General features: G+C 42.8%; 2 protein-coding genes across 4 annotated transcripts in view; both read right to left on the bottom strand.

The window, feature by feature from the left end:
- Nucleotides 1-58: 58 nt before the first annotated feature.
- Nucleotides 59-6,698, bottom strand: LOC129826128 (collagen alpha-2(I) chain-like). Of its 3 annotated transcripts, none has more exons than XM_055886482.1 (8): nt 6,508-6,698; nt 6,312-6,365; nt 5,980-6,033; nt 5,492-5,550; nt 5,182-5,347; nt 2,048-2,154; nt 1,582-1,764; nt 59-1,371 (listed from the first exon to the last, which is right to left on the bottom strand). In XM_055886482.1, exons 5-8 carry the CDS (start codon nt 5,339-5,341, stop codon nt 1,213-1,215), a joined length of 609 nt encoding a protein of 202 aa, XP_055742457.1. In that variant the 5' UTR covers nt 5,342-5,347; nt 5,492-5,550; nt 5,980-6,033; nt 6,312-6,365; nt 6,508-6,698; the 3' UTR covers nt 59-1,212. The 3 variants fall into 3 exon arrangements, with proteins under 3 accessions (XP_055742457.1, XP_055742456.1, XP_055742455.1); XM_055886481.1 differs by having other exon boundaries at nt 5,980-6,191; XM_055886480.1 differs by having other exon boundaries at nt 5,980-6,365.
- A 2,100-nt stretch (nt 6,699-8,798) lies between these two features.
- Nucleotides 8,799-26,343, bottom strand: part of LOC129825890 (uncharacterized) — a 30,198-nt gene continuing 12,653 nt past the window's right edge. The window contains exons 4-22 of the mRNA XM_055886009.1: nt 18,620-18,836; nt 14,201-14,254; nt 12,891-12,918; nt 12,679-12,716; nt 12,368-12,412; nt 11,849-11,902; nt 11,673-11,726; nt 11,536-11,585; nt 11,165-11,218; nt 10,869-10,913; nt 10,446-10,553; nt 10,206-10,258; nt 10,035-10,088; nt 9,787-9,840; nt 9,567-9,674; nt 9,412-9,465; nt 9,166-9,260; nt 8,982-9,035; nt 8,799-8,852 (exon numbers count right to left, since the gene is read on the bottom strand). Of these exons, the coding sequence (XP_055741984.1) occupies nt 9,020-9,035; nt 9,166-9,260; nt 9,412-9,465; nt 9,567-9,674; nt 9,787-9,840; nt 10,035-10,088; nt 10,206-10,258; nt 10,446-10,553; nt 10,869-10,913; nt 11,165-11,218; nt 11,536-11,585; nt 11,673-11,726; nt 11,849-11,902; nt 12,368-12,412; nt 12,679-12,716; nt 12,891-12,918; nt 14,201-14,254; nt 18,620-18,836 (1,181 nt within the window). The 3' untranslated portion in view covers nt 8,799-8,852; nt 8,982-9,019. The remainder of the gene's footprint in view (nt 8,853-8,981; nt 9,036-9,165; nt 9,261-9,411; nt 9,466-9,566; nt 9,675-9,786; nt 9,841-10,034; nt 10,089-10,205; nt 10,259-10,445; nt 10,554-10,868; nt 10,914-11,164; nt 11,219-11,535; nt 11,586-11,672; nt 11,727-11,848; nt 11,903-12,367; nt 12,413-12,678; nt 12,717-12,890; nt 12,919-14,200; nt 14,255-18,619; nt 18,837-26,343) is intronic.

Consider the following 26,343-nt stretch of genomic DNA (forward strand, 5'->3'; position numbering starts at 1 on the left):
TTGAAGAAAAATGGCCAGCAAATTAATTAATTAAATCACACAATTTACAAACACACATCTTTAAGCAAAGATGAAACTGAGCAAAACTTTAAAGATACATTTGTCTCTGCCATTGAAGTTCCATAGCATGTTCAAAGCCTGCTGCATGCAATCCAGAATCAATTGTAAGCACATTATCAAGAGCAGCCACCACAAAGACCCTCCTGGAGTATTTCCATTCGAATCAGAACTGTTTTTCACAGAACTGGGGAGTAATTTCTCCCTTGTCAAAACTTCTCAGGTTGGGGTTCATGGTAGAATAAAGCCAGGCCAGGGTGTAAAATCATGTGGTAAATTGAGGAGGGACAAAGATAAGCCTCTAGCAGGGACATCATAATAAGGTGCAGTGAGGTAAAACACAGGAGACAAAGAATCTACAGAAAACGTCAACTTTGGTATTATTGAATGACCTATATACATCAACTTTGACAACATTTTTTATAGTACCGCATTGTTCCTCTGTATCAACACACATCAAAACTTCACAATTTCACAAATGGTAGTTAGGCTACTGCATCTATTAGGTGCTGCAAGAATGCATAAAATGTTATCACCAAATACAATTAATTAATTGTCATAGCTCCTAATAATCATCATTGCATTAGTCTTCCTACTTTTTGACCAAGGGATCAATATTGATATGTTTCTTAGTTTCTAACTTGGGATGTAAGGGTAGAGTGAGCACAGATTTGGGACACATTGTTAAGTTGCGGCAGTGAAGGTTAAAACCACAGTGCTCTTGGTCAAGAACATACCTGAATTAAGTATGGTAATGTTTGTAAAAAACAGAATTATAGCACCATAAACATTTAAGGAAACCGCCATCTTTTTAACCAATTACATAAATAAGCATGTTTCAATATCACAAATGAAATCAGTGTACACAAAATACAAAGGTACTTTCTCTCAAGAATATCCCTGGCCACAGACCAACCAGTTCATGTTTGTTAACTGGTTAACCTTTGGAGAGAGAAAACAGACTTTGTCCTGTTGGTTGGTACTTCTACTTTGTCAATAAACAATTCTGTCATGAGAAGTGGAGAGATGCTGATGCCTTTCTCTGTCTCTTTCCAGTTTCTCTGAGTCATTTCCCCATTAGCTGGAGGTTGTCTGGTGATTGTCTCATTGTTGTCTCTGCTCTTGCCAGTCCTTAGAGGGAGTGTCTCTCTTCCTTTAGCTGAAGCACACAGGCCCGACAGTGAATCCAAACTCCTGTGTGAGGTCACTGCTTCCGAACACTGCCAGATCTCTCAGAGGATGCAGATCGAGGTCCTCGCTCTCAAACTGGAACCCTGACTCATGACGGTCTCCGGAATCCAGCTCCTCAGAGGACTGCCAAGAAGGAAACAAAGTAAATTACAAGCACTGAAGTGACTCTCTCTTCACCATCCCTCAACAGCCCCCTCCTCTTCATCATAATTTTGCTACACCCGCAATAACATCTGCTAATTATGTGTATGTGACCAATACAATTTGATTGATTGATCACCATCATCATCATCTAATACAGTACATGGTAATCATTATAGTCTGAAAACATACCCCATAATATCGTAATGTCCCCAGGTAACTTTGTCTTCGTGTGTCTGCCAGGAACTTCACCTCTCTTTCCCCTGGTCCCTGTCTGTTCCCAGGCTGGCAGGAGTAGGTAATGTTCTGACTGGTGAGCCTGCTGTTTAACCTAATGAACCTCATCTGCACTACATCCGGTCCTGGATACCCAAACTGGGAGAGGGAATGGAAGGAATATGTGGTTTCAAAGCATAAAATCAAACTAAGGACACGAGAGCAAGACAGAATCAAGGTTGGATATGAGCCTCACTTGAAAGCCTTTTTCCATTGAACTCAACCAATGAAATTAGATATTTGTCCCAGAATCCTTCAGCCATGCCTTCATTGGCACCTGAAGTTTGAACGAATTTCAAACACACATAGCATATGTTATTACCACATGATATAAGATCTGTAGTTCAGAGGGTCCCAGAGCCAGAGGTGTGTGTGGAAGTACCTGAGGATGGAGTGGAGACAGACAGGTCTTTGGTGCTGCAGTGAAGTCACAGTAGACCAGAATGGCATCAGCTGGGCTGCCCTGGTTAGGATCAATGTAATACATCCCTGGAACATGGAACAACCTTCACGTCAAAAACTGATCAGGGTTCAATCTCTCTGCTGCTGTAGAGTACAACTGCTCCCACACAAATCTAATAAACATATTGTACATTTAAAATGTTGTTAGAATATAATGGAGAAGGTGTCACATTGTGATGAAAATAATGAAATCAATGTAGTTCCTGTCAATGTTTCCTATTGTTTTTTCCGACACCAAGCAGATTTCAGGTCTGCTGAGCACACGCAAACTTGAACGTTGTGAAAATCTTGTGCAACTTTCAGGGCGCATTTACTGTGAACACTGAGGCTGCAGCCGCTTTAAGTTACAGTTACAACAGTGGCCAAGTAGGCTAATGTGGCTATTTGATCATAATGTAGGCCTACCATTAAAAACAATGGATAAAATGCATTCCATAACATTTTAACATGGACATACAGTTGAAGTCGGAAGTTTACATACACTTGTTGGAGTCATTAAAACTTGTTTTTAAACCACTCCACAAATTTCTTGTTAACAAACTATAGTTTTAGCAAGTCGGTTAGGACATCTACTTTGTGCATGACACAAGTAGTTTTTCCAACAATTGTTTACAGACAGATTATTTCACTTATAATTCACTGTATCACAATTCCAGTGGGTCAGAAGTTTACATAATAAATTGACTGTGCCTTTAAACAGCTTGGAAAATTCCAGAAAATTATGTTATGGCTTTAGAAGCTTCTGATAGGCTAATTGACATCATTTGAGTCAATTGGAGGTGTACCTGTGGATGTATTTCAAGGCCTACCTTGAAACACAGTGCCTCTTTGCTTGACATCATGGGAAAATCAATAGAAATCAGCCCCCCAAAATTGTAGACCTCCACAAGTCTGGTTCGTCCTTGGGAGCAATTTCCAAACGCCTGAAGGTACGTACCACGTTCATCTGTACAAACAATAGTACGCAAGTATAAACACCATGGGACCATGCAGCCGTCATACCGGTCAGGAAGGAGACGTGTTCTGACTCCTAGAGATGAACGTACTTTGGTGAGAAAAGTGCAAATCAATCCCAGAACAACAGCAAAGGACCTTGTGAAGATGCTGGAGGAAACAGGTACAAATGTATCTATATCCACAGAAAAACGAGTCCTATATCGACATAAGCTGAAAGGCCGCTGAGCAAGGAAGAAGCCACTGCTCCAAAACAGCCATAAAAAAGCCAGACTACGTTTTGCAGCTGCACATGGGGACAAATATTGTACTTTTTGGAGAAATGTCCTCTGGTCTGAAACAACAATAGAACTGTTTGGCCATAATGACCATCGATATGTTTGGAGGAAAAAGGGGGAGGCTTGCAAGCTGAGAACACCATCCCAACCGTGAAGCACGGGGGTGGCAGCATCATGTTGTGGGGGTGCTTTGCTGCAGGAGGGACTGGTGCAATTCACAAAATAGATGGCATCATGAGGCAGGAAAATTATGTGGTTATATTGAAGCAACATCTCAAGACATCATCAGTCAGGAAGTTAAAGCTTGGTCGCAAATGGGTCTTCCAAATGGACAATGACCCCAAGCATACTTTTAAAGTTGTGGCAAAATGGCTTAAGGACAACAAAGTCAAGGTATTGGAGTGGCCATCACGAAGCCCTGACCTCAATCCTATAGAACATTTGTGGGCAGAACTGAAAAAGTGTGTGTGCGCAAGGAGGTCTACAAACCTGACTTAGTTACACCAGCTCTGTCAGGAGGAATGGGACAAAATTCACCCAACTTATTGTGGGAAGCTTGTGGAAGGCTACCCGAAACGTTTGACCCAAGTTAAACAATTTAAAGGCAATGCTATCAAATACTAATTGAGTGTATATAAACCAAATAAAAGCTGAAATAAATCATTCTCTCTAATATTATTTTGACATTTCACGTTCTTAAAATAAAGTGGTGATCCTAACTGACCTAAGACAGGAAAGTTTTACTAGGATTAAATGTCAGGAACTGTGAAAAACTGAGTTTAAATGTATTTGGCAAAGGTGTATGTAAATTTCTGACTTCAATTGTAGATGTTCCATCATTCAGGCTACAGTAGAAACCAATTTGTGGTGTTCAATGTACAGTAGGCCTATATTCCATGAGACTTTTGGAAAAACATGCAGAGCTTGACATTTAACCTGGTAATCCACTTATCCATCAGACACGGAAGTGACTGAACTTGTTGTGTTGTTTGACGCAATAAACCACTTTACAAAATAAAATCCATTATTATTCCCATACCATTATTACAGAGAATCAGACAAATTATGCACCCTCTGCCTATTGGCTACTTTTGCTTATTCAAGCCTGTCTCAAAATACAACACTGCCCCTTTAAGACAAAATAAAATATCTTTACCTGACTTGCTTTTAAATGTACATGTTTTGTGCTCTTGCAGGAAGCAATCACTCCCCAATTACTGACTACAAATTATCTATAACTGGGACTAATAATTTACTAACTAGCAAAGGATATGAACAAAATGTGGACATGTGGCTACATGCAACTCTTGCTTTGATCTCAAAACAAGCTCATCTACTCACGACCACAGCTGTAAACACAGTCCAGTTCAAAGTAAATGGCACATATCCATATATGTCAATGGTCAATTTGCTATAGGCCTACTGCAGCTCTGACTGTTAATGCCTTACGAGTCTGTGTAGAGTACTGGCTGATTCGTGCGCAATAGAATTCTCCTCCCATGTGTTGTGCCTACAACAAAATCTTTTGTATGGTTAGTTCTTTTTCGGTATGTTGCATTGAAAGTAGCTAATATTGCAGTGATTTGATCACAATTCCCACAGTAAAGGGAAACGTTGATAGTTTTAACTAAGGGGTAAAACTCTAGAAAGTTGAGTGAAGTTCAATCTCCTGCCTTTCTCCGTGGGCTGATATTTCTTCTGTGGGCTGATATTTCTTCTCGCAGCAGTCCTGGGGGAGCTGAGCGGCAGTCTCGTGCTACTGCGAGCCCCCGCACGCATGCAGCTGAGAGGGAACATTGCTTCCTGTGGAAGAAGCCCATACCGATAGTGAAGTTGGGCTGGAACAGCCACAGCGCCAAGCAGGTGGTCGCCGGGTGTTTTTTGGTGCCATCTGGTGGATCTATGAACAAGCACAGGTCCTGGTGCAATGAGTCCAGCAGAGTCTGGATCAGGAGGGAGTTGGGCTTGTCTGACAAGTACATGAGGTCCTGGTCAGGCAGGGGGGGGGGGGGGGGGGGGGCAAGGAGGTGTTGTAAGATAAATAGTCATAGCTGAATTGGCCAAAAGTGCATTTGAGTTCCAAACTGAAATGAAGTATTTGGATTTGCTTTGACAGATCACCAACAACTTGCCTTGAGCTGTGCCAGAGTAAGGATCAGAAAGGTTCCAGGAGGGCCAGGAGGTCCAGACCCTGATGTAAAAAAGGAAAAACAAGCACAATATGAAAGTTAAACTCACTGCCCTGGGATGCTTCCTACCTTCAGGCTATGCTCAAACCCTACATCCCAACCCGAGCATTCCGTTCTGCCACAAGAGGTCAGCTCCCGGTCAGCCCAGTCAATGTTCTTCTCTGTCCTGGCACCCCAATGGTGGAACCAGCTTACCCTGATGCTAGTACAGCAGAGTCCCTGCAGAGTCCCTGCCACTCTCTGAACCTGACTATGATATGTGGTTGTCCCACCTAGCTATCTTAAGATGAATGCACTAACTGTAAGTCGCTCTGGATATGCATGTCTACTAAATGACTAAAATGTAGATTGAGTCAAGAATAATTTTTATTTCATTAAATGGATGTAACGCAGCTGGTAATGTGGTGTGACGTGAGGGAGGTCATACTCACAGGCAGGCCTCTCACTCCAACAGGACCTGATTGTCCGGCAAATCCTTTTAGACCCTGATATTTAGGTAAATAGTCCATTTAGTCAGTACCCTCAGCCAATCCACCAATCTCCCCATAATACATGTACAGAACACATAAAGGTATGCATAAAAAAAACGGAACATGTGCGGGTATTTGTATTTAGAGTAATATACAGTTTCTCCAAACAAACCCTATAGAAAGAGAAAAGGAATCACGTTAGAATGTAATTATTCTCTGTATAAAAATCCTACTTTATTTTCATAAAAGTAAAGGAAATAGCAATAGCATATCATTGAAAAAGGACAACTTACAGGAATTCCAGTTAGATCTGGGGTCCCCCACCTCCCATCAGGACCAATGTCTCCCTACAAAGACAGAAGACAAATCACAGTCAATACAACTCAATAGCAATGCCATGATTAATGTTGCATACTTAACAGAAAACACTGAGTCAAGCTTTCAGAGTAAGACCAAATAGACAGACAGATACTAGATAGTACATCTCACCTGTTCTCCGTTTAGGCCATCGCTCCCTGGCTCTCCCAAAGGGCCTTGTGTCCCCTGAAACAGACACTCAACTGACTCAATACATCATGGAGCTGTGTCCATCATTGAATACAGGAAATGTATAGGGATATGAACATAGGAATGATGGAGGCAAAATGTATCTGTAGTGACTCTAAATAGATCAATTCATGCACAGTACATCTGACTCATGTGTAATATGCTTCTTGGGATAAATGAGAGTGCCTTCAGCCCCTGAGCTCCAGGAGGGCCTGTCTGTCCCATCTCCCCCTTCTCTCCCTGCAAGTTCAGGGGAAAGACATTAGTCTCACATAGAATGAGCTTCTAGGAACGTAAGGTTCAAAGTGCTGTACTTCTTGAATCATATGGTTACCCTGTTGATGCTTCATATTTACCTCCACTCCTGGTTCACCCATTTCACCCTTCTCTCCTTGTATGCCAGGTGTCCCCTTAGAGAAACAGAGAAAGGCAAATATATAGAAACAAGGGTAGTTATTTCCTGAGTTTTGGGGACACAGTGATTAAGTTGTACAGCTAACCACCTGGCATTGAAAAGAGCGCACAGCATTTCCAAAACAGATCAAATTATATGGTTATTAAAAATAATCTATGTAAGGCCCTTGTCTTCCTGGAGGCCCGGTTGAACCAAAATCTCCCCTCTTTCCCTGTAGGCCAAAGAAAATGTTAAATCTTGATAAAAATGTTATACCCTGTTGACCTTACACAAAATCTCACCGCTGCAAAACATTAGCAGTGTTTTAAAGGTTAAAAAAACATTATTCTGTATGTTATGGCTAGTGCATAATCAAGCCCGAATTTCTCACAGTCAATAGTGATGACCTTTTCTCCTCTTAAGCCTCTGTTTCCAGATTTCCCTCTTTTCCCCTTACATGGTAAGAAAAACAGCTTTTAGAATCAAGAATCAAGATCCATATAAATTGAAATGAGAAATTGTAATATGTGAAAAAGAGATGGCTTTATTCTGACCCTCCCGATGTGTCCTGTCTTTCCTGGATACCCATTTCGACCATCATACCCCTGAAAAGAAAGCAAGCAATCTACAATCACATAGCTACAGTAAATGTAGATGAGGTAGATTTGATATAAGTAGGATGTCAGAGTAGGATAAATAGTGTTACAAAAGTAGATGTAAAGACAGGTGAATGGTGAACCTTTTGACCTTTCTGGACTTGTCTCCCCTCAGAACCTTTTGACCTTTCTGGCCTTGTCTCCCTGTCTCCCCTTGTCTCCCCCTTTCTGGCCTTGTATCCCCTTGTCTCCCCTCTTGGCCTTGTCTCCCCCTGGTTGACCTTTTGGTCCCTGAAGAGAAAAAAGCTAATGCTGACATATCTAAAAACGCTATAGACATTTATTTCTGGTGACCATATCTGAAAATGCATGTGTTTATTTTATATCTGACGTGAGATTATTGTAGCACTAGCCAGAGGTCCTGCTAGGCCAACTGCTCACCCTGAAATTAGAGATGAGGACAAAAGATATCAACCAACATCTACCAACAGCTAAAGAAGTATTGTTTATTTCAGAAACAGTACTCTTGTCTCTGTGTTCTTACCTCCAATCCAGGGGACGCTTGGGGCCCTCTGTTGTCCGGCAGACCCTCTGGCCCCTGGACACAACATAGACATTCAGACAGTCTTACGGACAGTCTTACAGACTTACTACTGAGCATCATGTAACAGCTGTTCTCCTGAAGAGACAAATACATTGTAATGACTAATTCACCTGCTCTCCTGGTTCTTCTTTCTCTCCTGGCTTACCTTCGGACCCCTCATGTTCAGAGAAACCCTTTGGACCAATCTCCCCCTGTCTCCCCATGCCCTCGAATACACAGACATAATGTACATTATCACAGAAAATGTACATACATGTATATGTGCAATTAAGGATGCTGTGCATGACGTTTAGATTTGTAATGTTATCAAGATGAATTGCAATAGGATTTTGGATATACTACCTTTGGTCCAGATTTTCCCATGTCACCCTTCAATCCTCTTCTTCCTGACACGCCCTGTCATTAGAAGACAATAACATCTACAGTATGTGTGTTAAATAGCTTTCTATAATTCAGACATGAATACAGCATTTTAACATTTTAAACCTGTACTGGCAATACGTACCTTAAGACCTGCGTTTCCAGAATCCCCAACCACACCATAAGGGCCTTTGTCCCTCTAGACAAATTGGAAACTTCATGTTACTGTCCAGCTCCAGCATGATATCATCACCATGATAACGACGGGGTTACATCATACCTTCTGCCCTTGTGGTCCATCAGCCCCAGCCAATCCAAAAGGACCTGGAACACCCTGTAACAATAACAGGTTGACAGAGTATTCTACAAAGCCATTACAGACATTGCGAGTACTGAGCAATAACAGTTTTCCAAACCAATGTGGGTTTTGTCTTTAATGCATCCCAGTCTACTTCAAACCTACTTCCAATCCAGACAAGCCTGACGGTCCAGCTTCCCCCATCAATCCCACCTGGCCCTGACGAACAGAAACCGAACGCTGCTGTAGAGCCAAATCTACATATCACGTAGATCATCTACTATTTCATCTAGTGTATATCAGTAAATCAGCAATTATTAGGATAGAATATACTTTATTAGTCACTCACAGTCCTCCGTGGCCCTTCCCTCCTCTTTTCTCATTGTCCCCAAGAGCTCCCGAGGGCCCCTCCAACCCAGGGAATCCACAAGGTCCATTTGCCCCCTGGAGAGGAAAAACAACAACTTAGAGGGTACTCAATGGGATTTGAAGAGCGATGAAATGTTTTGGAAGGCTTCAGAAAGTCTTACCAGGCAGTACATATAGGACCACACATTAAGCATATACTGTATGTATATTCTGTTCATTCCATTACCTTAAGTCCTTTAGGACCAGGATCTCCTCTGTTGCCAAAACCTCCCATCTCTCCCTGCAACAGACAATCACAGAACACCATGAAACCACATTCCAACCTGATCATGGCAGCCTGTGCGTGTAGATGTGCTTGGTAGAGAGGGTAATACAGCTGACCTCTTTGCCCCTTGGCCCAGGCTCCCCCTGCAGCCCCTGGGAGCCCTGTGGCCCTGGCTCTCCCTGGAGTCCCTTGGGCCCTGGCTTTCCAAAGGGACTTGGAGCACCCTGCCTCACAGCAACAGAGATGGAGTCAGAGAAGTGGGGATAGAGTAGGAAGGGATATTATTAACACATTTTAATTGAACTAGTGTAAAAGGGATGAAACCCAGTTATTGACCTGTTCCCCCTTTTTCCCAGACAACCCCTCCTCACCAACTGTTCCTGGGGGACCCTGGGGGGGGGGGGGGGGGGGGGGGGCAGGAGAATATAAAACATGGTCATCAATGTCAGCCATAATAGTACAATTGCTATGGCAAGATATGCCACACTTACCAGCATGGAAAGTGTGGCATATCATACAACACCAGTCATATTGAAGGTGGATGGGTCATCTAAGAACAGACACCCAGATCCACTGCTGCCCACCTGCTGTCCGTCCAGTCCAGATGGCCCACTGTCCCCAACAGGACCTGCTGCTCCCTAAACAGACAACAGTGTATCACTCAATGCAATAGTGACTGTCATGATTCATGCTCTATTCCTTCCAATCTATCATTGGAAAAAAAAGACACGAGCTAGGGCTGGTATTGCACTCACTGTTCTCCTTTTTCTCCAACCTGCCCCATCACACCATCCATCCCAGGAGTGCCCTGGATACAGTAAATAAAATACATTACCAGACTCAAAAGGGACTGTACATTGATAATACAGTTTTATCTCTGATGTTCATTAAAAAATGTTTCAACTTTGGTGCAAGAATAGTATACAGAAAGGCCTGTCAATTATACATTTTTCATTGGGATGAAACAAGGAGAATGTAGAAAAGTACCCACTCACTGGAAACCCGATGGGCCCAGCTGACCCCTGTGCCCCCACAGGCCTCTGGCTTCCTGAAGGGCCTGGCTTCCCTGTCCTGCCCTCCAGCCTTGGGAGGCCTGGAGGACCCTAAAACCAGTTACACCCAATCAACCTCTGTAGTAAACACTTAAAATGACCAAATCGTCAGTTCTCAAGGTGCCATCCAAGAGCACGTACACCAGATCTGTGCAGTGAAATGTGTTGTTTTACAGGGTCAGCCATAGTAGTATGGCGCCCCTGGAGCAAATTAGGGTTAAGTGCCTTGCTCAAGGGCAAATCGAAAGATTTTTCACCTTATCAACTCAGGTATTCGAACCAGTGACTTTTCAGTTACTGGCCCAACGCTCAAACCGCCAGGGTACCTGCCCGAGGACAATGACATTATTTAAAAGTGCTACTCACGGGTGATCCCTGTATGCCATTGGGCCCAGTCTCTCCTTGACGGCCCTAAGGATGACAAACTAGAGAAATCACAATTGACTCCCAATTAAGGCAGGTTGTGTACACAGAAGAACAACTCAGCCAGTATGTCTGAAACATCAAATGAGTGAAGAGCTTTGAAGGACTAACGTTTCCTCACCATGAGGTTCCTTCAATCCCTGTGAGACAGCTCAACATCATCCCCTATGTATCAATTTACACCAGTATCAGTTTAGACTATTCTCTCCACAATGTGAATGTCAGTATAGTGTACTTACCGGTGGTCCACTCTTCCCAGGGATGCCGGCGGGACCTCTCACACCAGGTTCTCCCTTGGGGTAGACAGACAGACAGGTGGCAATCATGCAAACGAACAGCCATTGTTACTAACATACCAATGATAACATTCCGTAGAACTCTTCAGAACCAATGCTAACATTCTGTAGGGGTTCTTACCCCCTCTCCAAAATGACCAGGTCTCCCAGTTAAACCCACTGCTCCTGAGTAGCCCTCAATCGGTCCACCCAAAATTGGTTGTTGGCAGCAGTAGGTACCACTACACTAAGATTATAAATTATAGATGAATGAAACATAGGCTGGTAATCCCACTAGAACACCTTTTGGGGGTGGAAAAGTAACACTAACATACATGCCCACTGGCCCTTGGGGACCCTCCATGCCAACTTTCCCTGTGAAGCCCTAGAGAACAGAGAGAGACTCATTTACGTTGAGAAATGTAGGTAATATTTATTTTTGAGGCAGAGGCTTTTGGCCTACAGTACTCACCTTATCACCAGGTGGCCCAGGACTGCCGTCTTGTCCAGGCTTTCCTGCAGGACCCTGTTAAAGTCACGAAATAGATACAAACAGAAGGTAAGAATGAGTAGAAGTTGAGGGTGTTGACAGAATGTGCAGATTCAACAATGATACTGTAGGCAAGTGATATTTTTTGTTGGACATACAGGAGTGCCTGGGGGACCTGCTTGTCCCGGCTCTCCCCCCAGGCCTGAGAATCCCTGGATTTATGACAGAGACAAGGGAGGTTAAAGACACATTGACTGTTGAATATACATCCCTGTAGCAACATATCAACACAATCCAATGTGCCCTATTAGCATCACATATCAATACTTTACAAAGCAGTGTTGATGACCCCAGATCATCCTTGGTTGTGCAATGCTGAATGTGTCTTACAAGGACACTGACTGACTCAGCCTACGAACCCCCTTGTCTGACATTTACGTGCTCCTATAAAGAAGAGAGATGTATCAGCACTAGCCGCCACAGGCCCACAGGCGGGTGATTACATCTGTGTCTAGGATCATCGGATATCTTTTCTAACCAACCAACAACTCACACTTCCTCCCTTTATTGCTCAGGTTTATGAGAGTTCAGTGATGATTGAGCCTTTTGTGTTTTTATCCTTTTTACTGTCGACCTCTTCTTGTTTAAAGCCGATTGGTTACCTGGATATGACTCACTCTGTCTCCTTTAGATGCAGGAATGCCAGCAGAGCCAGGAGCACCCTGTCAATCACACATTACACATATTCTCTTTTATCATGTCATACATTCATTTGTATACACAGAACATATAAAAAAATCCAGAAACTTTTACACACATTTATTTTAGTTTTTAGGCTATTTATCAATAATGGTTGGTTGAACTAGCTGAGCTAGTACCTATTCAATGAACTATATTGGAAATGTCCACTAGACAATTAAGGAGTCCGTTGAAAATCATAATAAGTGACATTAAAATATAAAAAGTAATAAAATGGGAACCTGTGTACCAGGCTTTCCTTCTGCTCCCCCAGTCCCAATGTGGCCTCTAAAACCCTGCAACATAACACACAGACATAGACACAAACACGTCTGGCATACATACCGTACAACACACAGCAAGGAGAGCTGTTTGTTACTATAGCTACAGTACAGCTATTGTCTGTCAGGTAATATTCATATGAGAACGAGTACTCTTCTCTTACCGGGATTCTAGGTATACCAAAAAGACCAGGCTGTCCACCACAGCCCTGGAAAGAAAAGACATCAGAGGGAAAATGTGATTAATCGCCCAACAACCTCCTTCAGAAGAGTGCATGGTCCTTTATCTACAAAGTTGCTTTGTTTGGAGCACAGCCCTGCCATCACACAATTACTGTTGTTGTTTACGCAATCCAAAAACGTTTCATTATAAATCATATTCTTTGTCAGATGGGCATCATTTCTAAGTTTGTTCTATTGCCGACATCACTAGCTAAGTTATAAAATAGGATCTTACAGTGTAAGTCTTTCACAGGGCAGTTCAGAGAAACAGATAGTAATTTTGGTGATCATAGAATGGAGTCATGAGTGCATTCAGATGCGTGGTCCACAGCTCATTTTCTACACAATAGAGAAACACAGAAACACATTCTGTTCTGAATAACTCAGGGTATGACGCCATGTCATCTTGTAACTGTGCATCAAACATAGTGATCATAAACGTTGACACTGTATATGACATGAGTTTTATGATATGGAAATGTGAAGTGCACATTTGGACTCACAGGGGTTTGTCTTGCTTGTATGCCATCAAAGTGGTATTTATTATAATCCTCAACGTCTCATCTTTCAAAATATATCTAGTCCTTTTAATTTACAGCATTTTCCTCACTCAGACAACAAAAAAACTTGCAAAAGTTGCCCTGTTAGAATGGAGGGATGGAGGCAACTACTTGTTGCGTGTGGTGCTCAAGTTCAGAACAGCTGTCAGTCAAAACCCATACAGCAATGTGATGCATAGAGAGTGACGTCTGACATAATTTATAGCATACTTCTGTACAGCTACTGCATTCTAATTTAGATGCTTCTCAGTGCCCAAATCTGCCATTTTCAACCCATACGGGTAGGAGTGTAAAGGGCTAGAAAGCATGCAGAAAAGATAGTGAACTACATATTTTATTAGTTTAGTTTTTATTCCTAAAACCAGGCATTCAAGGCACATGGCCTTTGGTTTCTCAGCTCCATACCAAACTGTGTAGAATTGCTGGAAATTAGCTTCAAAACAGCAAAATCTTCTCTCACCACCAAGATATCATTCTAGCTAATAGATTATGTCAATGGACTGTGGGGAGGTCAAAATAATGAAACTGTCAAAACTATTCATTTTAAAATGTTGATTACTTCTACTTACCATTATCATTCACCTGATTATAAGAGAATAACTGATTTTAAAAAAAATCTACCATATGATGGGGGTCCCTGGGTCGCCGGTTTGGCTTGGGCAAGAAAAGGTTGAAAACCCCTGTATTAGATGACACAGGAGACAGTTACCCTGGGTCCTTTAGGTCCCGACTTCCCATTGGGGCCTGGAGCTCCCCTGTGGCCCTTAGGAGCAAACAAAGAGAGACATTCAAAATCAAGACTTTCAGTCTGTAAGATATGACGTGATGCCAATGTATATGAACATGGCATGACATAGCTTGGTTTTGCATCAAAATCTCAGTCAGTATTGTACTGTATTCGAACTCTATGAGACTAAATACAATCTTTGGGAAGCTGATCATACAATATTGGACAGAGGGGAGCTCTAACAGCACTAGAACAACAATTCCAGTGGTTCCCTCAGGAAAGGAAGTTACCTCAGGAAAAAAGCTTGTCTGGAGAAGACAAGGTGAGCGCTACCATCAGTCCTGTGTCATGCCAACAGTAAAGCATCCTGAGATCATTCATGTGCGGTGTTGCTTCTCAGCCAAGGGAGTGGGTTCACTCACAATTTTACCTAAGAACAGAGCCATGAATAAAGAATGGTACCAACACATCCTCCGAGAGCAACTTCTCCCAACCATCCAGGAACAGTTTGGTGACGAACAATGCCTTTTCCAGCATGATGGAGCACCTTGCCATAAGGCAAAAGGGATAACTAAGTGGCTCGGGGAACAAAACATTGATATTTTGGGTCCATGGCCAGGAAACTCCCCAGACCTTAATCCCATTGAGAACGTGTGGTCAATCCTCAAGAGGCGGGTGGACAAACAAAAATCCACAAATTCTGACAAACTCCAAGCATTGATTATGCAAGAATAGGCTGCCATCAGTCAGGGACAGATGTGGCCCAGAAGTTAATTGACAGCATGCCAGGGTGGATTGCAGGTCTTGAAAAATAAGGGTCAACACTGCAAATATTGACTCTTTGCATCAACTTCATGTAATTGTCAAAAGCCTTTGACACTTATGAAATGCTTGTAATTATACGTCAGTATTCCATAGTAACATCTGACAAAAATATCTAGACACTGAAGCAGCAAACTTTGTGAAAATGTATATTTGTGTCATTCTCAAAACTTTTGGCCACGACTGTATATCTACATTTAGGGAAAACTACAGTCCTACACATAGGCTACAGATGATCATGAAAAGTGAATCAATATAATCAATATGATTTAGACAATTATTCTAAGTATAACTTTGAAAGTTAAAGCACATAAAATATAAGCACGCTCCTATACACTCTGATGGTGAGCAAAGCATCCATCCACTAGAGGGCAGTGCAATAACACTTGTATGTACATGTGCAGCACAACGTAAGCCTGCTTCCACTTTGAGTATAACAAACTTGGATACTGGATATTCAAAAAGTTACCCTCTCTCCAGTCTTTCCTCTGTCTCCCCATGGATCTGTCTCACCAGTGAAACCCTGTAGTTCAGTGAGGAGAGACAGGAGATGACAGTGATGTTACTATAAACTAGTGGTTCCCAAACTGTGGGGAGAGGGGTCGGCAGGGGAGGCATTGAGAGGAAGGGGGAGATGAACAATTACAGAACAAGATTCATAAACCCTAACCTGCTGTTTGGAAAGCAGGCAGCGTTTGCGTGGAATTGGTCACTATCATCATATGGGAATAGAATACAGAAGCAAACAAAATGTTATAGACTAGATGATGACGGCTTATTACTAGGGCCTGATGGTTTTCCAGGTCATCTGGTCAGGAAAAACTCCTGACACTAAAGTCATATGCCTTTGATTTTACTGTATGTTACGGTAAATTTGTAACATACAGTGCATTCAGAAAGTATTCAGACCCCTTGACCTTTTCCACATTTTGTTACATTACAGCCTTATTCTAAAAATGTATTGTTTTTTTCTCCCTCATCAATCTACTCACAATATCCCACAATGACAAAGCAAAAAGACATTTTTAGAAATGTTTGCAAAAAAAAAATGTATTCAGACCCTTTACTCAGTACTTTGTTGAAGCACCTTTGACAGCGATTACAGCCTTGAATCTTCTTGGGATTAACGCTACAAGCTTGGCACACCTGTATTTAGGGAGTTTCTCACATTCCTCTCTGCAGATCCTCTCAAGCGCCGTCAGGTTGGACGGGGAGAATCGCTGCACAACTAATTTTGGGTCTCTCATAGATGTTCGATCGGGTTCACGTCCGGGCGCTGGCTGGGCCACTCAAAGAAATTCAGACTTGTCCTGAAGCCACTCCTGCGTTGTCTTGGCTGTGTTTTTAGGGTCGTTGTCCTGTTGGAAGGTGAACCTTCGCCCGGTCTGAGGTCCTGAGTGCTCTGGGGTAGGTTTTCATCAAGGATCTCTCTATACTTTACTCCATTCATCGTTGCCTCGATCCTGACTAGTCTCCCAGTCCCTGCCACTGAAAAACATCCCCATAGCATAATGCTTCCGCCACCATGCTTCACCGTAGGGATGATGCCAGGTTTCCTCCAGACGTGACGATTGGCATTCAGGCCAAAGAGTTAAATCTTGGTTTCAGACAAGAGAATGTTGTTTCTCTGAGAGTCTTTAGGTGCCTTTTGGCAAACTCCAAGCGGGCTGTCATGTGCCTTTTTACTGAGGAGTGGCTTCCATCTGGCCACTCTACCATAAAGGCCTGATTGGTGGAGTGCTGCAGAGATGGTTATCCTTTTGGAAGGTTCTCCCATCTTCACAGAGGAACTATAGAGCTCTGTCAGAGTGACCATTGGGTTCTTGGTCACTGCCCTGACCATGGCCCTTTTCCCCCGATTGCTTTGTTTGGCCGGGCGGCCAGCTCTAGGAAGAGTCTTGGTGGTTCCAAACTTCATCCATTTAAGAATGATGGAGGGCATTGTGTTTTTGGGGATCTTCTCAAAATCTATGCCTCAACACAATCCTGTTTCGGTGCTCTATGGACAATTCCTTTGACCTCATGGCTTGGTTTTTGCTCTGACATGCACTGTCAACTGTAGGACCTTATAAAGACAGGTGTGTGCCTTTCCAAATCATGTCCAATCAATTGAGTCCCGCTCCTTGAAAGCGGCAGCTCTACCCTTCAGCTCAGTGCGGATGTTGCCTGCCATCCATGGCTTCTGGTTGGGGTATGTACGTACGGTCACTGTGGGGACGACGTCATCGATGTACGTACTGATGAAGCCAGTGACTGATGTGGTGTACTCCTTAATGCCATCGGAAGAATCTCTGAATATATTCCAGTCTGTGCTAGCAAAACAGTCATGCAGCTTAGCATCTGTGTCGTTTGACCACTTCGTATTGAGCGAGTCACTGGTACTGCCTGCTTGAGTTTTAGCTTGTCAGCAGGAATCAGGAGGATAGAGCTATGGTCAGATTTGCCAAATGGAGGACGAGGGAGAGCTTTGTACGCCTCTCTGTGTGTGGAGTAAAGTTGTTGCAGAGTTTTTTTCCTTCTGGTTGCACATGTAACATGCTGCTAGAAATAAGGTAAAATGGATTTAAGTTTCCCTGCATTAAAGTCGGCGGCCACTAGGAGCGCCACCTCTGTGTGTCTGTTATAAAAAATGTACACAAAAATCAACTAGTTGTTCAGGGAGCTGGCTCAAAACAGAGCAGCACGCCTTGCCCTCACTACACATTCAGAACTAACATCAACAACATACATGCCAGTCTTTTCTGGTTGACAGTTGACAAGAGACTAGTTGCTTCTCTTCTAGTTTTTATGAGATCTATTACTGTGATAACAATTCTGGATTATCTGCATAATCAAATAACATTCAGCTCAGACACCCAAACATACCCCATAAGACATGACACCATGGGTCTCTTCACAGCCCCCAAGTCCAAAACAAATTCACAGCAACACACAGTTTTTTACAGAGAACAGGAGTTTGGTGGCACCTCAATTGGGGTGGGCAGGCTTGTGGTAATGGCCGGAGCAGAATAAGTGGAATGGTATCAAGTATATGCCATTCCATTGGCTTCGTTCCAGCCATTATTATGAGCCATCATCCCCTCAGTAGCCTCCACTGATACAGAGGCATGATTGCATGGAACACCCTTCCATCTCCAATAACTCAAAGCAAACAGTAAAATTACCTTAAAACCCCCCAGAAAAAACAAAAAAATCTTCTGCTTCTTGTCTCCATAAAGTCACATGTTCAGTAAACATAACTTTGCTTGTGTGAAATCATTGACTTTGATTATATGTGGAGTGTAAGTCCTGATGATATTTAAAGGATCTGAGTTTTGAAAACAAATATCTATATGAGCTTTTCTGACTCTTAAAACGTTTGCGTTTCCCTGAGAGATTCCTACGCTATTTCCTGGAGGGCCAACTGGCCCTGGAGGGCCACTCAGGAGCCTGTAAATCCTGTTGTCAGATCCAATTATGACATCACCCTCACTGGGTGCCACTGTCAGCAAGCCTGTATGGTCAAAGCCAGTCTGTCTCTTCCCCTGGGCCCTCTGTGTGAGAGAGCCACTGTTAGTCCTTCCCTGCTCCAATGCTTACCCTGCAGGAGGCAACTGGTTCTCATCCATGAGATCACTGGGGTCAGGGTGGCCAGACTGGGATGGGCTCTTCCGATCAGGACGTTTTCTCTGGAGACTGGGCGAGGGGTCGGGGGAGTCCAGGTCGATGATTCCCTGTTGTAGCCAGTCATCTGTGTCTGCGGTGATGTTCTCATCCAAGGCTGTGACTGTAAACGAGTACTTGCTGTCATGGCCACCTATACCAGTGTGATGTAAGGTAAGGATAGAGAGATTCACATCAGCAACTACCACAAGCCCATTCCCTTGTTGTGGCTGAGTTCTGGGTGGCTGAGTTCTGGGAGATAGGAGAGTTGCCTTCTGGGAGGGATCCTACGAAGAGAGAGAGAGAGATAACTATGGTTAATGGTTGCAGCCACATAACCAGATCCCCTGATACACAGTATCTAGAATGGTCACTCACTCACAACAGATACATCTCCATCAAACAGTTCCATCAAATGAACAACAACAAATGACTGAGACAGCATTAAATAGATCAACATTTCCCCAAATACATGTATACCAAACATTAGGAACACCTTCCTAATATTAAGTTGCACCCCCGCTTTTTTTTTTATTGTTATGTTCCATTACTGTTCTGATGTGGCCTATGTATTTTTGTAATAGAAAAGTATTATACTATACAAATCATCTGATGAATGTATGAAGGTAAATTCTGAATCTGAGATTACAAGAAAATGCAATTTACCTGAAAACATGTCCCTCCCACTAGAAGGTTCAAATGAAAGCTATTTTATATACAGTTGAAGTCGGAAGTTTACATACACTTAGGTTGGAGTCATTAAAACTCATTTTTCAACCGCTCCACAAATTTCTTGTTAACAAACTATAGTTTTGGCAAGTCGGTTAGGACATCTACTTTGTGCATGACAAGTAATTTTCCCAACAATTTTTTACAGACATTATTTCACTTTCATCATTCACTGTATCACAATTCCAGTGGGTCAGAAGTTTACATAAACTAAGTTGACTGTGCCTTTAAACAGCTTGGAAAATTCCAGAAAATTATGTCATGGCTTTAGAAGCTTCTGATAGGCTAATTGACATCATTTGAGTGAATTGGAGGTGTACCTGTGGATGTATTTCAAGGCCTACCTTAAACAGTGTCTCTTTGCTTGATATCATGGGAAAATAAAAATAAATCAGCCAAGACCTCAGAAAAACAATTGTAGACCTCCACAAGTCTGGTTCATCCTTGGGAAAAAATTCCAAATGCCTGAAGGTACCATTTTCATCTGTACAAACAATAGTACGCAAGTATGAACACCATGGGACCATGCAGCCATAATACCGCTCAGGAAGGAGACACGTTCTGTCTCCTAGAGATGAACGTACCTTTGTGCGAAAATTGCAAATCAATCCCAGAACAACAGCAAAGGACCTTGTCATGATGCTGAAGGAAACGGGTACAAAAGTATCTATGTCCACAGTAAAACAAGTCTTATATCGACATAACCTGAAAGGCAGCTCAGCAAGGAAGAAGCCACTGCTCCAAAACTGTCATAAAAAAGCCAGACTACGTTTTGCAACTGCACATGGGGACAACGATCGTACTTTTTGGTGAAATGTCCTCTGGTCTGATGAAACAAAAATAGAACTGTTTGGCCATAATGACCATCGTTATGTTTGGAGGAAAAAGGGGAGGCTTGCAAGCCGAAGAACACCATCCCAACCGTGAAGCACAGGGGTGGCAGCATCATGTTGTGGGGGTGCTTTGCTGCAGGGAGGGACTGCTGCACTTCACAAAATAGATGGCATCATGAGGAATGACAATTAGGTGGATATATTGAAGCAACATCTCAATACATCAGTCAGGAAGGTAAAGCTTAGTCACAAATGGGTCTTCCAAATGGACAATGACCCCAAGCATACTTCCAAAGTTGTGGCAAAATGGCTTAAGGACAACAAAGTCAAGGTATTGGAGTGACCATCACAAAGCCCTGACCTCAATCCTATAGAACATTTGTGGAAGGCTACCCGAAAGGTTTGACCCAAGTTAAACATTTTAAAGGCAATCCTACCAAATACTAATTGAGTGTATGTAAACTTCTGACCCACTGGGAATGTGATTAAATAAATAAAAGCTGAAATAAATCATTCTCTCTACTATTATTCTGGCATTTCACATTCTTAAAATAAAGTGGTGATCCTAACTGACCTCATACAGGGAATTTTTACTCAGATTAAATGTCAGGAATTGTGAAAAACTGTGTCACGACTTCTGCCGAAGTCGTTGCCTCTCCTTGTTCGGGCGGTGTTCGGCGGTCGACGTCACCGGCCTTCTAGCCATCATCGATCCATTTTTTTTTTTCCATTGGTTTTGTCTTGTCTTCCCACACACCTGTTTTCAATCCCATTCATTACCTATTGTGTATTTAACCCTCTGTTTCCCCTCATGTGTTTGTCAGAGATTGTTTTATGTAAAGTATTGTTTTCTTGTTGTATAGGTGTGTGACGGGTCCTCGTACCCATGTTTATTTGATATATGTATATTTTCGTGCTTGGAGCATATCGAGTGGACATTTAGTAAAAGTCTACATTTACACTCCGTCTTACTCTCCTGCGTCTGACTTCCATGCCACCTATACACACTACTATGACAAACTGAGTTTAAATGTATTTGGCTAAGGTGTACGTAAGCTTCCGACTTCAACTGTACACAATCCATGTCTCATTTGCCTTAAGGCTTAAAAATCCTTCCTTAACCTTTCTCCTCCCCTTCATCTACACTGATTGAAGTGGATTTAACAAGTGACATCAATATGGGATCATAGCTTTCACCTGGATTCACCTGGTCAGTCTAGGTCATGGAAAGAGCAGGTGTTCTTAATGTTTGTATACTCAGTGTAGCTGCATAACATAGAAACGGTACTAGCCGTGTTTGACTATAGACAATGCTCAGCATCACTTACATGAGTAAAAAAATGGGTTAACAAGTCTGGGCCTGATGACCAACTTCAAAGAGAAGCTGGGATTACATTAGAGAGATAGCTGTGTCCAGGTGAGTGGCAGAGCTTCAGTCCACCTTACACGGGCCTCTTCTAGAGCAGACAATGGGCCTTTATCTGTGATAAGATAGTACTAATGTGCTCTCTCTATCACAGCAACCTCTCTCAGATGAGCGGATACTTGATCTCCCTGGGCCTCAAACTATTTGTCCAACTAAGCTCCTTAACCTCCCCATAGCTCTGCCTCTCATCCCCAGGCTGAGCTCCGGAGTGGAAGCACTGGATTAGAGGAAAAGGCAGAGCAGTAACAGAATGATAGCGCAAGGGAGAGCATTGCGCTATACACGTTATGCACAAACCTACTATAGGAGGTTTGATGTCGTATGGAAACACTAAGGGAAATTACACTGTTAGCATCTGTAGTAGAGAGGCTCCATACTCGGCCAACTGCTAGTGGCTGCAGCAGAACAGAACAGACTATTGCAGTGAGGGAGTGAGGGAGTGGTTTGTGGGAACAATTGATCCGGGGGTGTGGGTCTTGGGGTTTGAGCTGGAACTCTGCTCAACAGTGCGAACTGGAGATGAGCATGTGGCCAAGGAATACAGTACTCCAGACTCTTTGATCTCTGCAGTGGATCAATAATGACTCCGTCGTATTCATCTCTGCATAAAACAGGACATACAGTACGAACTCAAATTGATTATGAAGTAATAAATCATGCATCTATTTCCAACCATGTCTTGCCAGATAGACACACAAAGCATTAGAAGAATATAAAGGATAATTCGCTTTTAGTGCAAACAAACACAAAACCCTGGTGAGAGATCCTTTGTGTAATGTCTAATCCTAAACCATGTATACAGTTGAAGTCGGTAGTTTACATACACCTTAGCCAAATACATTTAAATACATTTAATTTCTTTCGTCACATTCCCAGTGGGTCAGAACATACACTCAAGTAGTATTTGGTAGCATTGCCTTTAAATTGTTTAACTTGGGTCAAACATTTCAAGTAGCCTTCCACAAGCTTCCCACAATAAATTGGGGGGAATTTTGGCCCATTCCTCCTGACAGAGCTGGTGTAACTGAGTCAGGTTTGTAGGCCTCCTTGCTCGCAAACGCCTTTTCAGTTCTGCCCACAAATTTTCTATGGGATTGAGGTCAGGGCTTTGTGATGGCCACTCCAATACCTTGACTTTGTTGTCCTTAAGCCATTTTGCCACAACTTTAGAAGTATGCTTGGGGTCGTTGTCCATTTGGAAGACCCATTGTGCCAATTGGCCAATTAGAAGCTTCTAAAGCCATGACACCATTTTCTGGAATTTTCCAAGCTGTTTAAAGGCACAGTCAACTTAGTGTGTGTAAACTTCTGACCCACTGGAATTGTGATACAGTGAATTATAAGGGAAATAATCTGTCTGTAAACAACTGTTGGAAAAATGACTTGTGTCATGCACAAAGTTGATGTCCTAATCGACTTGCCAAAACTATAGTTTGTTAACGAGACATTTGTGGAGGAGTTGAAAAACGAGTAAAAAAAAAAAATGTTACATTTAACCTTTATTTAACTAGGCAAGTCAGTTAAGAACAAATTCTTATTTACAATGACGGTTTACACTGGCCAAACCCGGACGACGCTGGGCCAATTGAGCACTGCCATATGGGACCAATCACGTCCGGTTGTGATACAGCCTCGATAGTATACTTCATTCATTTTTTCAACTGGTACTAAGGGACCTTCAGACGAGTCTTGTGAGGCCTGTGGATGTCCTAGAGCAAAACGACATGTACATGTTCCTGAATCTTTTCATAGAGGGGTCATAATAGTTTTTAGGCCAAACCGTTCGGAAGCTACACACAATTTTGTGAGAAGACCGCTTTTTAGGATGTCTCATGGTCTGACAAACGGCGCTTTAGCTCTGTCACCTTTCACCGCAGATGCAGCAGTGTGACATCGGGGGATGTGGTGGATTGAGACGCATCCAATGCAACATCAAAAATATCTCTAGCTTAAACTGACAGATTTTTGTTGGGATTTTGTTTATTATGCTAACTAGATTTCCGCGGGGGCACGGACATCGACTGTAGGGGGATAAACGAGCTCTGATATTTGCACCCATTCTGAACAGTGCTTGACTGATGAGACGAGAGCATTGTGCCTGTATCATGTAGCAGTGAGGTTTGAATGGGGACCGGTGCATTCTGCAGCCAGGAAATCTTTTCATTAGAGGGAAGACATTTAGCTAACAAGGTTATCTCTACTGGCCAGACTGGAAGATATATGTCAACAAAGACCATTTCACCCAGAGACTCTAGTGTGGTGGCGCACCATGTGAGAGATTCCTGAAGAAAGGGCAGGGGATAAATCTGTATGGGATGACCTAACAATAAATGATGAGGAGGACCATTTATCAAAGGCTTAGACACAGGTATGAGGATGCTCTTCACCGGCCATGTGTCTGAAAATGCAGCTGGGCAAATGCACTCCATCATCCCGAGCTATATATAATAACCAGAGATGTTATGAGGAAGTGTATTACTAGAGGGGGAAATTGGATATTTGTAGAAGAGTAAAAAGGGGATGAATCGTGATGTAATACAGAGATGAAGCAAGCACAACAGTCGGTTCAAAGTATTTCACAGGCCCCTAGAATAATGTGTTATTAGTTATAATATATTTGACATTTCCCTTTGTTCTGTAAGTATAATTCCCATACCACATCTTGCGTTGGAGTCACATTCTATTTTAGGATAGATCACAAAAGATGGCAGAATTTCAGATTTTCTACAACAAGGCCATAAGAAAACCTTTTTTTGACAATGACGTACCCGCATGTGCTGGCAAAGAAACAATTGCGTCATATGAATCTGTTTAGCGGCGTCTCTGTTTAGCGGAGTCTCCGTTTAGTGGAGTCTCTGTTTAGTGGAGTCTCTGTTTAGCGGAGTCTCCGTTTAGCGGAGTCTCCGTTTAGCGGAGTCTCCGTTTAGCGGAGTCTCCGTTTAGCGGAGTCTCCGTTTAGTGGAGTCTCCGTTTAGCGGAGTCTCTGTTTAGCGGAGTCTCCGTTTAGCGGAGTCTCCGTTTAGTGGAGTCTCTGTTTAGTGGAGTCTCTGTTTAGTGGAGTCTCTGTTTAGTGGAGTCTCTGTTTAGTGGAGTCTCTGTTTTGTGGAGTCTCTGTTTAGCGGAGTCTCTGTTTAGCGGAGTCTCTGTTTAGCGGAGTCTCTGTTTAGCGGAGTCTCTGTTTAGCGGAGTCTCTGTTTAGCGGAGTCTCTGTTTAGCGGAGTCTCCGTTTAGCGGAGTCTCCGTTTAGCGGAGTCTCCGTTTAGCGGAGTCTCTGTTTAGTGGAGTCTCTGTTTAGTGGAGTCTCTGTTTAGTGGAGTCTCTGTTTAGCGGAGTCTCTGTTTAGCGGAGTCTCTGTTTAGCGGAGTCTCCGTTTAGCGGAGTCTCTGTTTAGTGGAGTCTCTGTTTAGTGGAGTCTCTGTCTTCAGGCTAAAGTATAATACCCCAACGGCCAGCTAAACAACAGCAAAGAAAATGTTAACAAGGCAAAATCATCTCAATGTCTGTGAGACGTAGGGGAAGCAAAACATGTCCTAATAACCATGATGAAAATACACTGCACTTCATCAACACAATCACAACAGTGGATGTCACATCTGGGATATCTAAGCAGTTCTGAGTACAATAGTGTTACTGTAGTCAGCACAGCAGCAAATGTATTTGACATTCACATCTACAACCTGATCACCACTATGCACTATAGTTAGTGAATTCTCCCTAAAGTATCCACAGTCAATTTTCTTTGGGTTCCCTACCATGTGAGATGCTCTTCATCGACCCTCCACGCATAGTCCAAGCTGGAAAGAATCCAGCATTAAGCAGCCCAGTATCCAGATCAAAAACTGCATGGCTACAGTACAAGAGGAGAGCAACCACTCCTTCTGCACCACTCCTAGACCACAGGAGTCCTCCCACGGTTAGTATGCTGTGCTCTCGCCCAGTGCTCTCCTTGTGAGCAGGAAGACACAGACACACGCTGGGCTGCGGTCCCACTCACTTTATCACAGTTGCCCAGGACACAGGTGGATCTTAGGACATCCAAGTACTACGTGATATGAATGTGCTAATGTTTGTAATGAAATCCTTTGTATGATTTAACATACCAAGGGGTGAATGAAAGAACTTGGTGGGAAAATGGAAAGGATCACACACATACTGTAACTGGAGTCCAATTACTAATAGCAAAGGGACTTCAGAGCCGTTGAAATGGCACAGTGAGGCCACAGAGACAGAGATGTCATATGAAACTTAGTAGAAAACCGTAGCTGTGATCGGTTAATGATCTGACAGAGGCTAATTTGATTTAAATAAAAGGATTACGCTGGAGACCTAAAGCATTCAGAATCAAATCAGCAGTGACCACAAGGTCATTAAAACAGGAGGGATTATGGGGATTAATGAGAAACCATGGGAACAGCATCAACCAAGGGGAAGCCACTGCAGAATATGCTTTACTTGAGAGTGGGAAAAATCCCTTGAAGTTTTCCCCATTTTCACTAGACTGGAAACTTAAGAGGAAAAGCCCTTAGCAAATAAACTTCCATCAGTCCCATCACATAATCTACAGAGGCTAGATAACTGCTTCCAGAACCTCTGTCCGTGGAATATGCTGCTCTCTACACTTACAACATTGAAGGCCAGGACACAGTTCTGTATTAGACATGTGGTTTCCATTA

The sequence above is a fragment of the Salvelinus fontinalis genome, chromosome 28, assembly GCF_029448725.1.
Source record: "Salvelinus fontinalis isolate EN_2023a chromosome 28, ASM2944872v1, whole genome shotgun sequence".
NCBI lineage: Eukaryota > Metazoa > Chordata > Actinopteri > Salmoniformes > Salmonidae > Salvelinus > Salvelinus fontinalis.

Excerpts from the sequence above, each read along its gene's own strand:
- LOC129826128 (XM_055886482.1), bottom strand. The coding sequence starts at position 5,341 with ATGTACTTGTCAGACAAGCCCAACTCCCTCCTGATCCAGACTCTGCTG. Across the intron at positions 2,155-5,181 it reads CCAGCCCAACTTCACTATCG|GGATGTATTACATTGATCCT; the intron begins GTATGGGCTTCT and ends TCCATGTTCCAG. Across the intron at positions 1,372-1,581 it reads GGACATTACGATATTATGGG|TCCTCTGAGGAGCTGGATTC; the intron begins GTATGTTTTCAG and ends CCTTCTTGGCAG.